General features: G+C 55.7%; 1 protein-coding gene across 1 annotated transcript; it reads left to right on the top strand.

Moving 5' to 3' along the window:
- The first annotated feature begins 5,285 nt into the window (after positions 1–5,285).
- On the top strand, positions 5,286–8,792 carry HOXC8 (homeobox C8). The gene is made up of 2 exons (XM_008140783.3): positions 5,286–5,742; positions 7,082–8,792. Exons 1-2 carry the CDS (start codon positions 5,307–5,309, stop codon positions 7,372–7,374), a joined length of 729 nt encoding a protein of 242 aa, XP_008139005.1. The 5' UTR covers positions 5,286–5,306; the 3' UTR covers positions 7,375–8,792.
- The last annotated feature ends 7,707 nt before the right edge of the window (positions 8,793–16,499 follow it).

Raw genomic sequence — 16,499 nt, 5'->3', positions numbered from 1 at the left:
GAAATTAAGGAAGGAGAAAGATGGCAAAGCCAATACAATCAGAATTAGATTTAGTTTCTACTTCTCAATGCATTCTCTGTCTCTCTGATGGTTAGTTTGAATGTTGGTCTTGGGGTGCAGGGGTTATGCTGTGCAGCTGCAGCATTTCTGGGGGGTAGTGTGGCCAGGGCCCAAGGAAGCTACTCAGGGATTAGTCAGGCGGGGAATGTTCTCTGGTGGTTGAAGGACCCCAGGCATAAGGATGTAGAGATGTGTGTCTGACAGCCTGGTGGGGCTGTCAGCTGCACTGTACCCCAGAGTGCCCTCCCCAGAACGGGCAGATTCATCTGCTAATCAGAAGCAGACCCAAGCTGCAGGGTACGCCTCTGCCTGGGCGCCCCCTTTCTCGGAAATCCCCCAATCTGGAAACTATTAAACTCAGACTGCCTGAAATATAGCCCTTTAATATCTCAGGCTGCCCATTCTGGAGAGGGTGCAGGGTGCTGCTCTGAATTCTTGGGGTGTATCATAAAATAATTGGGGACCCCAGGCCTCGTGCAGCTCCCTGGGCCATTGCATTGTCTTACAGGATTGGTGAGGCACTTGTAGGGACCAGCCCCTCCCATCATTTGAAGGTCCTACCCCCTCCTTCCATTCAACTCTCCAGTGTCGGGGGCCGGAGGAAGGTGGGAAGGGGTGAACATTTTGTTTTGATAATATTTTGTTTTGATAATATTTTGTTTTGATAATATTTTGATAATATTTTGCAATCAAAAGTCGCAAACGACCGACGGTGTGGTTTCCCCAGTAGCTGAAGCACCCTCTCCTCTCTCCCGCTTAGGAGACATCCTTTCCAATTCCAGAATCGATTGTTCCCTTGGTCCTTTTGAAAGGTGCTTTGCCTGTAGATTGCTCGCTTTTCTCGCTTCCTCCCTCCTCCCTTTGGCCGTTTTGCAGTCCTGTGACCCTGGCCCCAGTTCTGCGCCCATTGGGGAACAAGGCACCCATCTGCCCGGGTCCTGACGCGGGGACTCCGGCTTCTCCCGCAGCCCCGAGCTTGGCGGCCTTTCCGGGCTTCCACCCCGCCCCTGTTCCAAGGCCCTTTCGCCTCCCCTCGTCCGTCCGCCAGCGGGGCCTGCTTCCCGCAGCCTGCCCGAGCCGGCCTGAAGGCGGGCAGGAAGGAGGGCGCCGGGCTCGAGGGCCCCGGGATCCAGAGCAGGCCCACCCCGCCCCGGCCCACCAGCTCAGCCGCCTGCAGGTCAGGATTGGATTCAATTTTTATTTATTATAATCTGTGCGTTAAAACCATCACAACACAACACACATCTGGGGAAAGAAACGAAAGCTGGGGGAAAGGGGCTAGCAAACGCCCTCCTGCCCTAATCTTCCCCTCCCACCTCTCCTCTGCTCCTTTGTCAGAATCACAAAACCCTAAAGGTTGTTCCACTTGGAAAGGCAGGGGATAGGTACATTTCCGCAGCACCGAAATGCCACTTTTATGGCGCTGTTTGTCTCCCTGCGCTGGGTTCTGAATGGGGCCGAACAAAACAGCAGCGCGGAGCTGGCTAGACGTCTGGGCTTAATTGTTTTATGGTTTAAATAAGGTGGACACTCTTTCCTTTGAAATCAGATTATAGGAATGTTTTGTCTATGGCCCACGGAGAACAGGACCTCACTGGCTGGGGGGGGGGAGAGGTGGAGAGAGCGCGCGTGAGAGAGGGATGGGCTACAAACCAGGGGGCAAACAGCCGGGAGAAGTCAGAGTCCCACCCCAGAGTGCAGCGGGCAGCAGCGGAATAGGCGGTGCGGGACCAGCAGCAGGGTAAGAAGAGCCAGGAGTTTAGGGTGCAGCCTTGGGCAGGTGGTTGCGGGAGCTTCAGGGCGTGCGTCGGCGTGCGCGGAGGTGTTCCCAGCCCAGAAATGCGCCTGAAGAGGGGAGGAGGAAAGACCGCGGCAGTTCCTTTGCATGGTGGCTCTTAATGCGGGAAGAGAAGGTTTCAAAAAGGGAGAAGAGTGTGAAACCTTTGACAAGGTTTATCTCGAGAACTTATAAAACAAACGGAAAGCGGTCCCGGGGGAACGCCCTTGCAGGGACCCCCTTCCCCCTCCCCCATTTGGAAACTCCTTCCTGCCACTTTTCACCTTAGGGCCAAGCCTGAGACCTGCTTGTTCTCTCCCTTGGCCTTTCCCCCAGCTGGACTGCATTGGAGAAAATGAACGCGAGGTGGCGCTGTTGTTCAATATTAGAGGCGGCGGCGGCGCCCCTGGCCGGCCTGGCCGCACTGACATTTGAGGCCCGGCTCCTCGGAGCAGTGGCGAGAAGGCCCCGCGCCCCGGTCCCGCCCGGCCCTACTGGCTGAGCAAATCAATCCTCTCACCTGCGAGGTGTAAATAAATCGTGAGCGGTGGCGGGAGATGGGCCCTGGCTCTGACAGCAGGTTCGCGAGGGAGGCGAGGGAGGGCGGGTGTCGAAAATAATCGCTTTGCGGAGGAGATAAGAACGAAGCAGGCAGCGCGTAATTAACACAAAAAGGCAGAATGACCCAGACAAACGAACATAAATCCGTGATACCTAGAAAGGCGGTGCAGGCCTCGAGGCGAGGGACAGAGACTCCCCAGCGAGGATGGCTGCTTGTGGTTCTTTATTTCCTGGCTCCCGAAGGGAAATCAACCAGTTATGTGTAAAAGAAAAAAAAAATCAAATGAAAGAAAGGAAGAAAAGGCGAGGGACCCCCTCCCCAAAAGGGGAAACCAAGTCCGGCCAGGGGGTTCAGGACTGGTGGGCTCTCGGAGCAGGCGGCTGTGGCGGCACACTCAGGACAGTCGCATTCCAAGACACAAAGACCCGGAAGAAGAGCTGTGTGGCAGGGATTTCGCTGGACCATAAACTGTAGAGATATCCCCTCCACCCTCTAAAAGATAAGGTGCAGGCTCCAGAGCGGGCCGGCCTGCCGAGCCTCCTCTTTCCAGGCAGGGAAGAGAAAGTATTTATGACAGTCCCTGGTGATCCAGATGCTGGGAGCCCAGAGTCCATCCGGATCAGCTCAGTACTGCAGAGCAGGCTCAGAGAAGGCAGGGCTGGGACCAAGGCTGGAGCGTGCTCACCCCTGTCTGTCCTCCACGCTCCTGGGCCCTAGGGAGACCTGAAGCCCTGGCACAGCCTTCCTCTGACCCTCCCCTCCTGCTGCCCCAGGGTCCTTGCTCTGGGTCTCACAGAGTCTGGGCAGCCCCGGACTCAGATGGGGGCGGGTTTCTCTAAATCCAGAGCAGAGAGGAAGCACCGCTTGCTTGGGCATCCGTGAATCTCCTTTGAGAATTTGGCTGAGGGTGGCCATTTCCCCAGCAATTATTTAGATAATAGAGGGATGGGGTGGGGAGGCTCATTCTCTCAGCACCATCCTCCCCTGCACTGCCATTCCTTCCTCCATACCCAGAGCTGGCTTCCAGATGGGGAAGAAAAAAGATCTGGTTTCCTACTGCCTCCTTCCTCGTTCAGGATGTGGAAGCCTCAGGATGTGGAAGGAAAATAGGTAGCAAATTTGTTCGTGATGCAAAGAGCTAAAGCTGCGTGTATATTTGGCAGGTATTATTTTCCTATGCGCCTGGGTGTGCATGTGTGTGCACAGTATCTGTGGAGTGACAGGGGTGCTCCAAGGCATGATAGTTTAGTGAGTATGCACTTGATGTTTTTCAGGGTGGAAGGGAGCATATGCAGTGTCTGTGTATCCCCAGTGCACCTTGGTGCTGCCCTGTGTGTCACAACCTCACACACTGTGTAGGGAGAGGACCAGAAAAATCATTCTTCCTCTTCTTCACCCATATGCACACAGCACACATACCTACAGCTCTCTCACTTTCTCCCTCCTCTCTCTGTCTTTTCTCCCTCCTCTCTCTGTCTGCGCCACAGGACTGCACGCACATATGGCCAGGGAAGGGTGCTGATGAACTAAGGTTATTCACGGGGATTGACTTGAATGTACCCTGTCCTGGGGCTGGGGGAAACCGCCCGGAGAAAGTGTGGGTAAACATTTAAAGAGTGTCTGTTGACAGTTCTCATCCACACCCTGGCCTGGGCAGCCTGCCTGGGGAGGTGGGGGGTGGGAGGTGAAGCCAGGGGATGCCCAGGGCGAGCTGGCATTCCTGATGACGGGGTAGGGTATGCGGGGACAAGTGAGAGGCCTGCTCCAGTCTCCTCCAACCTTGGTCCAAGTAGCCTCCTAAGGAGAAACATCCTGAATCCACCCAGCCAGCCGCCAGAGACCCACCAGCTGCCCTCTCCTCTGTCCCCACAAGCAGCGTTGCTCTCAGAACCCCCCGGCCAAGCTCCTGGCCATTGCCTGGCTTCGTGCCTCAGGCAGGAGCTGGTGTCTTGAAGGGGCAGGGCAGCCCCCCTGGGTACATGCAGTGACCCCACCTCTTCTCTACCCACAGCAGGCAGCCAGAGAGCCTGAAGGACCGCGGGAAGCCAGGGCAGCCTCCCACCCAGGGGAGGGGCAAGAGGCATGGAGGTTTCTGGTGCCTGAAGCATTTTGGGATAGGATGTGCTTGTTCCTCTTCAAAGTCTCCAGACTTAAGGACCCCATAGGAGTCCGTCCTTTGGTTCAGGGGGCCTGCTCTCCCTGGCTGGCATCCCTCCCCCTGGGGGTCTTATACCTGTTGAGGTAACCTGAGTTGACCTGCCGGCTCAGGTATCTCTCTCTCAGGGAGGAAGGGAAAGAGAAGAGGGGAGAGGCACCTTCAGATCTGAATGCGCACCTTGGAAAAACTGGCCCCAGCCATTAGCTTGGGCTGGCTCACCCCCACACACACACATATATACCACACCCCCATCCCTCCCCCTTCCTCTCCTCCCTCCAGGTCCCCCCCCAGCTCTGAACCCCTCAACCCCCCCACCATCCCTTCCTCTCTCTCTCTCTCTCTCTCTCTCTCTCTCTCTCTCTCTCTCTCTCTCTCTCTCTCTCTCTCGCCTGTCTTCATGTCGTGGATTGATGAACGCGAATCGCGTGTAAGCGCCGCCACCGCCGGGAGTCTGAGGAATTCGCCTGGGCTGTTAAAGGAAAGAGCTAAGTGAGGGAGCGCGAGCTCTACCTACCGACAGTGAAGAGAGCCGCCGCCGCCGCGCCCGCTGCCGCCGCCGCCGCCCGCCCAGCCCGGGAGCTGCGTGAGCCGGCCGGCCGGCCCCGGCGCCCCCACCCGCCCAGCCCGGCCCAGCCCCGGGGACCAGCCGGCCGGGGGGTTCGCTCCCGGGGGGAGGGGAGTTTCGGGGGTACCGGGCGGGGGAGTCTCGAGCCAGAGGGGAGGGGGCGGCGGGTTTTCATGTGCCCAGCATGAGCTCCTACTTCGTCAACCCCCTGTTCTCCAAATACAAAGGCGGCGAGTCCCTGGAACCGGCCTATTACGACTGCCGGTTCCCCCAGAGCGTGGGCAGGAGCCATGCGCTGGTGTACGGGCCCGGCGGCTCGGCGCCCGGCTTCCAGCACGCCTCGCACCACGTCCAAGACTTCTTCCACCACGGCACCTCGGGCATCTCCAACTCGGGCTACCAGCAGAACCCCTGCTCGCTGAGCTGCCACGGAGACGCCTCCAAATTCTATGGCTACGAGGCGCTCCCCAGACAGTCCCTTTATGGGGCTCAGCAAGAGGCGAGCGTGGTGCAATATCCCGACTGTAAATCCTCCGCCAACACTAACAGTAGCGAAGGACAAGGCCACTTAAATCAAAACTCGTCTCCCAGCCTCATGTTTCCATGGATGAGACCCCACGGTGAGAAGCCTTTTCTCTTTCCCCCTCGGTCTCCCGCGCTCCGGGGTCTCCCCCCTCCCTTGCCTCCTTTTTGTCTGTCCTGGCTTTCTCCCTCCTGGCGGCGGGGTCTCCCCGGCCCCACCTAGGTGCCTGAGTGGGTTTCTGGAGGTTGGGAGGTTCAGCTGGGGGTGAGGCACGGGGCTTGCCTTGGGATATCTGGGGGACTGGGGTTAAGGGGGAAAGGTGGTGCCTGGGTGCAAAGGGTTAAAAGTGGCTTTCTCACCTCTGTCTGTCTGTCCGTCTCTCCCTCTTACCGTCTCTAAGAGCAAAGTTGGTGACGTGGCTGGGAAGGGGCCTGAGGAGCCTGAGGTTATCAGCCTTTGGAGCAAATCAGGGTCTCCATAAGGCACAGAGCCTTAGTCCAGGCTTTCTTGGGGCGAAGAGAGACCCCCGTTTCCCTCCCCTCTCTGGGCCAGAGGGTGGTAAGACCCCAAGAACAGGTGCTCTGGCTGTCTGGGGGCACCCCGTGCCTTCTGTCAGAGAGCTGGCCTTAGGGCCACTACCCCAACTTTGCTGTACTTCCCTCCATTGAAGAGAAGAGAGGAAGCCAGAGAGGAGGAAAACAAGAGTGCTCTAAAAGAGAGACCATACAGATGAGAGGGCTCTGAGGTCCTGCAGATCCTAGCCAACCTACCCCCTATTCCAAGGCTAGTTGAAGCTCCTGGAGACCCTACGAGTGACTCAGGTCATGTGCCCCTCGAAGGGTGGCCCCTCCTGGCCCAATTTCGAAGCAAAAGGGGAAGCAAGGGAGCGACAAGTTCCAGCGGGGACGGCCCGTGATTTATTTGCTGGTCTCCAGTCAGCAATCAGGCCAAGCAGTGATACATTCCAGGAGATCAATTATTTTCCTTCCTGGCAAAGCAGGAGTCAGAGAGATTTGATGAGGAGACAGTGAGCAAAGCCCCTCTTCTTTACCCCCAGACCTTTTTTCCTTTTTTGGGGAAACAGACTGTCCCCAGCCCTGCTCACCAAATGCCACTCTGCACTTGTAAACAAAGCTGCAAGGGCTCTTTTCCTGGGACTGCAGGCCCGGGGAGTACCCTGCAGTGATCCCCGGCCCCTGCCAACCCCCAGGTTCCAGACAGACCCCCGTCCAGCCCCCACCTCCCAAGGTGAAGCAAACCAAAACAAGCTCCCAAACTTTCCTGCCCTTGCCTGCTCTCGCCTATCTGCCCTTGCCTGCTCTGCGGGAGGAAGGGGACCTGGGAGATCAGGAGGAGGACTTTAGGGGAGAAAGAATGGCAGGGGAAAGCTGAGCCCCCACCCAAACATAACAAGACTGGGGTTCTGTTCTGTCCAGCTCCCGGGCGGCGCAGCGGAAGGCAAACTTACAGCCGGTATCAGACCTTGGAACTAGAAAAGGAGTTTCTCTTTAATCCTTATTTGACACGAAAGCGCCGGATTGAAGTCTCTCACGCCCTGGGACTGACTGAGAGACAAGTGAAGATCTGGTTCCAAAACCGAAGGATGAAGTGGAAAAAGGAGAACAACAAGGATAAACTGCCCGGAGCCCGGGATGAGGAGAAGGTGGAGGAAGAAGGAAACGAGGAAGAGGAGAAAGAAGAGGAGGAAAAGGAAGAAAACAAGGACTAAGCAAAAAAGAGAGGACCCCCCCCCACCCCTTTAGCAACTCCCTTGAAGTTTCGTTTTATGGTAGCGGATAAATTGAGAAGTTTACGACTGTCATTTGCTTTTATAGAGAATAGAATGACACTCACAACTCTAACTACCTGTCAGATACTTGCAGTTCTGGTTTTATTGCCTTTGGACTTCCCCCATCTTTATTTGTTGGGGGGCTGGAGGGGGGAGACTGAGACACAGCGAAAAGTTCGGAGTCTCTGTCTCAGTCGTTGCCCCAACACACACACACTTGTCCCTACCCCCACCCTTCAGAGACCAGCCAGGATTTTAAGGTCTGAGACCTGCCCTCTTTGCCCCCTCTCTCGCCCCTTCTTGCCACACTCCCACCTCCCTGCTCCTTTGGTATTTATTTTAGAGGGGAGCCCCCCCCTTAAAATGAAGAAGACTCATGGCTTTGTGTTTATGCTAGGATTAGGTTATTAGATTTACTTCTTTTCAAAGGAAAGGAAAAAAAAGAAGGAAGGAAGGAAAGGAAAGGGGAAATGTTTAAAGAAATAAAAAGGTGATAGCAAGGAATATTCCTTCTCCCTTTCTGGGGCTCCCCCCCCCCCATTAGAAAGACCATCCCCCACCCCCACCCTTTCCAGAGGGTAGACAGGAACCTGCAGTGGCTGAAAATCCTACCTAGTCATCCCATGGTCACTCAGGCCCATGCCTCCCTCCCCTTTGCTGTCTGATTTCTGTTGTTGGGCCTAGCTTCCTCTGAGCTGCATTAGTGTTAGTGCTCAGAAATCACCATAATCATGAAAATAATAATACTGACCATAATAATACTGGTAATAATAATACTGATATCTTTAACATACTACCTAAAGGGAACCTGCAATAATCTTGAAAAAATAAAAAAGAGACATTTTTAGAAATCCTAATATGGGAGAAAAAAAGAGAAAAATTTTAAAATGAAAAAAAAAAAACCTCCAACGTATTTTATCACTACCTATAGAAAGAAATCCTGCTTTGAGAGTATTCGTAATGCGGTTTTGTTGTCGTTTGTTGCTGCTTATTTCACTAAGAAAACCCAACAACTGAGACTGCCTAGCTCGCCGGTCCTGTGCGCTTTTATTGTGCTTCTAACCCCAGTAGAGTAGAACTAAATTGCACTGAATGTATAGTTAACTCTGTCTTGAATTCTCTGTTTATGCAATGTGCTCGAAAGGAAAAAAAAAACGTTAAAAATATATCTATAAGAATAATTTTTGGTCATTTGTCTTTATGTCCAGCTATGAATGTAGATTTTGTGTCCCGGCAGCCCTGTTCCTGGTCCAAGTACTTTGTATTGTATACGTGAGTCATAATAAAAAAAAAAAAGGAGAAAAATATTTGAATCTGGAATGACTTGCTTCTTTCTCCAAAACCCCCTCCCTATGATCTGCCCCACTCCCCGTCCTCATCCTCTTTTCTCAATACTCTGGAAGAGGTCTCCTCCACTGACCTGGCTTTGGGGTGTGGGGGTGTGGAACTCATGTAGAGTTGAGAGGGCAGGCTGGGCTGGGAGGGCAGGTGAAAGGAGGGAGATGAAGAGGAGGAAGAAGAGCACTCTGCTCTTGGGAAAACCTTGGCTCCAAACAAAGTGGGTTTCTGGATGCCAGGATCCCAAATGGGGAGAAAGCACCTCCCCACTTATCCACCTTACTCCTCCTCAGCCCTGGGCTGGGCCCAGACAAAGAATCTGCCCCCATGCCCTTCCCAAAGCTAGGCCTTTTATTTCCAGGGCTGGGGCTGAGGATGAGGCAATGAGGTTCTTTCTGATCGCCACATGCCCCTCATGGCCAACCCTGGGCAGCCAGCACCCACCACTAGAACAGTGAACACGATGGGGAAAATATGAGGCGCCAGGCAGCCTGGAGGACTTGGCTGGAAGGTGCCTAAGGATGAGGAAGCTTAAGCCTGGGGGGAAGGCGAGAAGAAGGGGAAAGTGAGTGAGCTGGTACACCAAGCAGAGTGGGTCCACATTCTGAAATTCAAATTCAGTCAGCACAGAGCCATCACTCACTTAACCCACTTGCTCCCACTCCAGCCTCTGTTCTAGCTGTTTCACGCCCGGTCCAGGCTTCACCTTGGCATTTGGGCAGCCTGCCCTGCCCTTCATGGTGTAGGCCATTGGCCTGGGGAGAAGGGACAGTCCCTCCACTCCAGCCACAGTAGGGTAAGGAGAGTCTTCATTGGACTCCTCATTCTCCAAAATAAAGGGTCAAAGGCTAAGGGACTCAGGGGGGCAAAGTGGTCTCTCACTCTTCCTTGGGGGGGCGGTCTTAGAGAAATCTGTTTATGCCAGTAAGATTCTGGTCAAATAATACCAAATTCCAGAGATACATCTGGCTCAGTCAGGAGAGGGGGAAAGGGGAGGGGATGAGATCTTCTGGTCTTAAAAACCAGATCCCCAAAGACTGAAATATTTTGAGGCCAGATCTCTCTCTCTCTCTCTCTCTCTCTCTCTCTCTCTCTCTCTCTCTCTCTCTCTCTCGATGATTTTCCCAGACTTAGGCCCAGGCCAACTCTTGTTTCGTGTAATTCCACTGCGTCTGTGTCCTGGCTCCCACGCAAAGTGATCCTGAAAACAGGATTGAGTCGGGGATCGTGGATAGGGAACTGCTGCAGCCTGAGACAGGGTGCGAGAGAGGGTGCCATTGAAAGCCCATGCTGGGGGCCGCCGGGAACAGCTTTGAGCAGCTCTGGGGGAAATCTTTCGGAACCTGGGGTCCCCACGAAGGGCTACAGAGCCAGCCAGGTAACCCGGTTTGCTGCGCGAGACACTATCCGCCGGGAAAGTCCTAAAAAACAGCATTTAGCTCCCACCGCGGGCCTTCCCACGCGCGGCGCATCCTCTCCGGACTCCGAGGGCTGGCAGAGGGCTGTTTCATTTTTAAATGTGGAATTATGAATGCTATTAATAAAAATCGCTGGTCCAGGAGCTGAGGGGGTTGAACCCTACACTGAGTGGCTGGGAAGGATCTCACCTCTTGTCCCCCAAATGTCCCATTCATCCCTGGCCCTGCTCGGCAATGCCCGTGGCCCCAAGCCGGGCGTCGGAGGGCGGGGTGCATCCGGAGCGGGTGTCGCTTGAGACGTGGGCCAGACCTAGAGAGCTCGAGCCGCCCCCTCTTGCAGCACCCAGTCCCCCACCCCTTCTGCCCACCGCCTCCGTTTTCTCGTTTGGAGAGAAAAGAAGGTAAAACCCGTTTTATGGGGGAATTTAATTGCGAGCAGGATGCGCTCTTTTTAGAAACGCGTCTCCCAAACGCGCCCGCCGTCCCATTACGGGAATGGGGACCATTCGGCGGCGGCAGTTAGAACTCTCTCCCATTCTTTACTTTTTTATTAGCCAATCAAAGTGGCTTCCGAAAGCGATTTGTGATTTGTGAAAAATAGTATCTTTCAAAATGCTGAGTTGAAGCATCTCCCTCATTTTGCCTTGAATTTATTATTCTAATCTCAACCGTAGAGACGAGATAATGCAGCTATTAAGTTGGGGGGCAAATTCGTTTCTCTGGATTTAAAAAAATCCCTCATCATTTTCTCTCTCTCCCGCTTCATTGCTGAAGCCAGGGGAGGTGCAGGCCTGCGGGGAATGGGGAAGGAGGGAGGCGGGGTGGGTACTGGATGTCCTAAAAGGCTCCTCGGAGGACCCTAGGACGGGAGAGGGGATTGGCCGCTCCACCCTCATCTTTTCCAAATGAGATGCCCCGCGCCTGGGAGGCGGCGGGCGGGCGCAGTCACCCTGCCCCAATTAGAGCGGGCTCGGGACAGGGTGTGCCACAGACTAGAAGTAAAATTTCCGGCGAGCTGCCCGCTGCGCCGTCCCATTCTCCCCGCGGCCCATTGTGAAAAGCTGGGCCCGCGCTTCCTTGTTGTAATTTTTAACTACCTGTTATAAAATTTATGGGCGGGTTTGTAAAAGAAACGAGGTCCCTGCATCCGGCGGAGGGAACCGCTTCACCTTCTGTGGAGGAAGCTTGGGGAGGGGATGGGGGACCCCTGTTGGCTGGGGTAGGGCACCCAGCCCTGGAAGTCCCCAAGCCAACTCCCTGTGGGTCCAAGGGGAGAGCTTTGGGCCTTCACATCTCCAGCTGGTGGGAAGAGTGGTTGGGCTATGACTGATGGGCAAGCAGTCTCTATGGGGACTTCAGTCTGAGCTCCCCCACACTGGACACATCGCCAGAATTTGGGGTCTGGAGAAGGGTGGGGGTGCCTCGGGTGCTCAGAATTTAGTAAGGAAGGTGGAATTTAGGGAGGGAGAAGGTTCTTTATCCAATGCCTCCAAGGTGTGTCTCAGCTGCCAGGATGCGGGATTTTTTCTGAAAAAGGCGGGCGGGTGTGGGCTACCAGACAAGACAGAAGACAGAAAGGGCTTCAAACTGCCTTGCACCTAAAGGGAAAAGAAGTGGGAACCAAGATCTTGGGCCTTAGTTTTATTTTTAATTCTAAAACGATTGGGAGTAGCTGCCATGCCAACCTTGGAACTGAGAAGACCGGACAGTAGGGGTGGTCTTGGGGGGAAATGTATTTTCTCTGAAAAAGGAACCTGGGGAGGAGAGGTGCTTTGGGGGTCCTAGAAGCGGCTCCCAATTCTCACCCCTCGGGCTGTCTCTGCAGGACTGCCCAGGCCAGGCTAAGCCCTTTCTGCTCTGCAGACCGCGGTCAGTTCAGGCTTGCCAGGAGGTTTCCAGGGGCCTGCCCCTCCCACTCCTGTTTGGGGTGCAGTGGGGGGCTGCCCAGACACCCCATTGGGAAGGATGTTGTTCACTTACCAGGAAAAGAAAAAAAAGGCAGGGGTAAGGAGCGCATCCCTTCTCAGTCCCTTCACCCTGCCAGCCCTCACTGCCCCAATGTCACCAACCTTTGCAAAGCTTCGGCTCCCCCAGATCCAACCTTAATAACCCACTTATTAAGGAAAATATTTAAAATTCGGCATGGCAAAGGGAGGCAGCCGACTCAGCGCCAGAATCCTTCCTTACCTCCTCTCGCATCCCCCTTGCCCTTTCTGCGCCCGACCGGAGCGCCGGGCCCTGGGGGAGCGGGCGGTGGGTGGGGGTGCGGTGGGAGTCGGGGGCTGCTCCCTCTCTGAGAGAATTGGGTAAACATGGCGACCGCGGCGCCCATTTGCACACGCTACACAAATGCATCGCATTCCCGGTTGTTTGCAGAAAATTTACAGCTGAGTAATAAAAGTTTACGATCGACTCACAAGTTGGATTGGCCACAAGAAGTCATGTGGATTCCATCCATGAACGTGAACTTTTTATTGTGGTTTGTCCGTTCGGAGCGCTCCTCAGAACAGTCCTCCCCGTAAGAGCCTAACCATTGCCAGGGAAACCTGCGCTGGGCGCTCCCTTCATTATCAGTATTTTTTTTATTAATCTGATTAATAATTATTTTCTCCCCCCCCCCATTTAATTTTTTCCCTCCCAGGTGGAGTCGCCGGAAGCTGGGGGCACCTGGGGAGGGGGGAGGGGGAGAGGCAGGAGTTGAGGGCACCTCTCTCCCCTCCGGACCCTCGACCCCCCCAGGGGCGGAGGACTGCGGCGCGGGAGTTGAGGCAGGAGCTGCAGATGCCTCCCCTCCCCTCTCCTCTCCCAGGCGCTCCCGCCTGCCCCCCTTCTTGCAACTCTCCTTAATTTTATTTGGCTTTTTTGGTTATTAGGATTATTTATTTTATTTTTAAATTTATATAAAGTATATGTGAGTGTGTGGAGCTGAGACAGGCTCGGCAGCGGCACAGAATGAGGAAAGACGAGAAAGAGGGAGAGAGGGAGAGAGAGGGAGAGGGAGAGGGAGAGTGACAGCAGCGCCCGGTAAGTGTTTCCTTATTGGTTCAAATATGTAACTAATGGTCCGTAGCTGGGTGGCGGTTTCAAGATAAGGACGGCAGCGGCTGGTCTCGGTTAGAGAGGAGAGGGGGTGCGAGGGGGTGGGCGCGTGGGCAGTTACGGGGAGGAAATGTGGAGGGGGGAGAAATTGGGTTAAACTGGAATATCAGGTAGTGGGGGGGGGTGTTGTCCTGATGTCACTGTGCGCCGAAGTTGGGGATGAGGGGTGCGGGCAGGAGGCTGCGCCCGTGGGGCTCAAGGCCGGGTCTAGTGCGCCGCCCGCCGCCCGCCGGCGCTCACCGCGTCCTTACCTGTTATTTAGATTTGCGGCCTCTGGGCTAATGGGACCGGGGCTGAGGGGGCCCAGAGGCGCACACTCCAGGGCGGAGGAGGAAACCTGTAGGCTGTAGCCGTCGCCCCGGAGCAAAGTCGGCCCCCCAACCCCCAAACAAACTTTCCAGCGCCCCTCCCCGCTGCGCAGCCCCCTCCCTCCCGGAGCGCGTGGCCGCCCAGGCTCGCACATGCGCAGTGCGGGCCCAGGGCCGGGCCGCGGAGCAGGAAGAGCGCGCCGCCGGGCGGGCGGCGGGGCCTGTTAATTGGCAATTACGGGGGGAGGCTGGTGGCTGGTGAGCGTCAGCGGAGGGCAGAGCGTCTGCGCACCCCCTGCTCCCGCTCCCATTCGAGCGGCTGGAAAGATGGGAGGTGCCCAGCACTGCGGGCAGATGGGTGGGGGTGGGGGACTCATGCTCCTCTAGCGCTGGGAGCAAAGGGGCCTCTTTGCCTTCTCTCCCCCGGAGTGCGTCCCCCACCCCCAACAGCGGCCACCCCACCCAGGATCCATACTGGACAGCTTAACCCGCCTCGGCCTGGCTGCTCTGGGCGAGGAGCAGCCCTGTCTGGGCGGACGTGGGAATTGGGGAGGCCCCCGCCTGGGTGGACAGCCCAGGCCTCGCCGGCTGGCGGGCCTCCGGGGTGAGTGGAGGCAGTGAGGCTCCAGGCGTGGCCGGCTCCCGGGGTAGGGACGTCAGCATCGGGCGGCCCGGAGGGTTTGGGGCGCCCGGGCTCTTCCTAATAATTGGTGCTAATGGCGTGTTGTATAGTCCTAACCCGACACATATGGTTTCATAACACAGTGGCTTAATTTCTTCCAAATGTACGTGGCCCTGAATGTGTTGCAATTTGATATATGACCCGCCCTGCTCCCGGGCCTGGGTCCGAGGCGGCCCCTATATGTGTGAGCTTCTGTTTATAAAGGGCGACGCGCACGCAAACGCTTGCACGCCCAGGCAGACACACCCCAGAGCTGGGAGAGGGGGCGCCTGTTCCTCGAGAGGGCGTGGAGTCTGGGGGCCAGACTCACCTTCAGTCCGAGTCAGGAGCCGCCCCCCCCCCCTCCCAGAGGCCCGACCGGCCTCCACCAGCCCGAGTGGGGGAGGGGATCGCTCCTCGATTTCCTGTTTAAACCCTGACCCGTCGCCTGGGGGCGGGGGGGGGCGGGGAAGAGAACCTGTTTTTATCAAATTCCTAAAAATATAGTTCGACTGCATTCAAATCAAACCCCTTGGGCTCGAGTTGACGGTGAATCTTCCCTCCCCTCCCCCCTCAATCCCCTTCCCTTCCTCTCCTGCCCCCCCAAAATTCCCCTTTCGCAGACGACATAAAGGCCTCGGAGGTATTCTCCCGGGGGAAGAAATGGCATTTCTCTCCCCCTTCCCTCCACCCCCCCAATAGGACTGTGTGTCGGCAGAGGCGTCTGCCGAAGGGCTAATTTCGCGTTCCTTGTTTACGATCGAGGAAAGCGCTCGGCTCTCCCCAAATGGGCCCAGCCCGCCGCCTGCTCCGGCTGCCGCGCGCTCTCCCGCCGCTCGGGCGCGGCCCGGGGCTGCCTCCGGGAGCCAGGCCGCGGCCACCGAGATCCCGAGTCTGTGAGACCTGAAAAGGGCAAGGGGAGGCCAGTGGGCCAGTGGAGGGGCCCCCGGAGGCCTGAAAATGGGAGCTTTTCTCCTGTCGTAATGTGGGAACCCGCCGACCGGTGAGGCCTCTATTTCTCTCTTTTGCCTGTATTTTATCTGCCCCCGCCCCTGCAGATGGCCATACTCTCTGGAGTGGGGGGTAGGGGGGGGGGCGCACACAGTCTCCTTTGTTTGTCCCTGGGGAAAGGGTTTCTAAAGAGGGCCACTGGGGCCATGGGGATGTTAGAGGGTCCCTTCCCTTTGGAGAGGTGGGCCTGGGCAAGGCGGGGTATTTCTCCAGACCACAGTGGGGATCTAACAGAATGTGCTGTTGGTGCGATTTCAGGGTGTTAGGGTTCCAGTTGACGGGTTAATAGCACCATCCTGAGATGTCCTTGTATAATATTTTTATCAATTGATTTCCTGTCTCTCCCTGACGAGGGTCCTATAGGCATCCAAGCCCTTTATCCCTAGACTCCTCGTGAGACAGAAGGATGCAGAGAAAGTATAGCCACAGTGACTGGCCTTGGTTTTCCAGTTTTCTAGTCTGGCCAGGGGATAAAGCCGGCCCCAAACGCCAGCCCCTTCCTTCCCTCCTTACTTTCGATTTTCATTCCCTTCCTTCTTCCCCTCTGTGGCGCTCAAACAGAAGCACAAGAGGGGCTACCAGTGGCAACTCTCACCCACCTTGCAGGCCAGATCCCCTGTAGACCTGGTCCTTGGTGCAGGAGAGTGCTGCAGTGATTATCTAATAATAGCCTGGGCTGCTGAGAATAGAATCTGGCTCCAGGACTCTGCACACCAAGGGCTCGGGGCTGGGCAGAGGCACTGGACCTGTGTGGTAGCGCCTGGCAGTGCTAACACAAGCCCCCAGTATTTAGCTCTGAGTCCACTCTTTGGGCACTTCAGGCCTGCCCCTCACAAGCTTTGTCAGCCTGGCATGGGCTGTATGTCATGCACCGGTTCCTAGCTAGGAAGGAATGGGCAGAGCAAACGCTTTCTCTCCCTGATTTGACAGTTGTGATCCCCATGAAGAATGCGACCTTGTTTGGAGAAGGCGGCCTTGTTGGGTTGGCTGTTGTGTTCTAAAACCAGGCTTGGGAGCTTTATACACATTTATACAGGCTCAAATGTACAGACTCAGACTTTTGCGTGAATATACACAGACTCAGATTTCCTCATTGGTTAATTGTATATCACCATGCCTATATTCGCTCAAACACCGTTTTATGTGCATGCAAAATGTTATTAGCCCTCACTAGGTGGGCATGGGCTCAAGGAGACCCTGGGTGCACCAAGAAGGCTCTCTGTGCGTGCT

Source organism: Eptesicus fuscus, chromosome 7 (genome assembly GCF_027574615.1).
Source record: "Eptesicus fuscus isolate TK198812 chromosome 7, DD_ASM_mEF_20220401, whole genome shotgun sequence".
Classification (NCBI taxonomy): Eukaryota; Metazoa; Chordata; class Mammalia; order Chiroptera; family Vespertilionidae; genus Eptesicus; species Eptesicus fuscus.
This window is presented reverse-complemented; position numbering and strand designations above follow the sequence as displayed.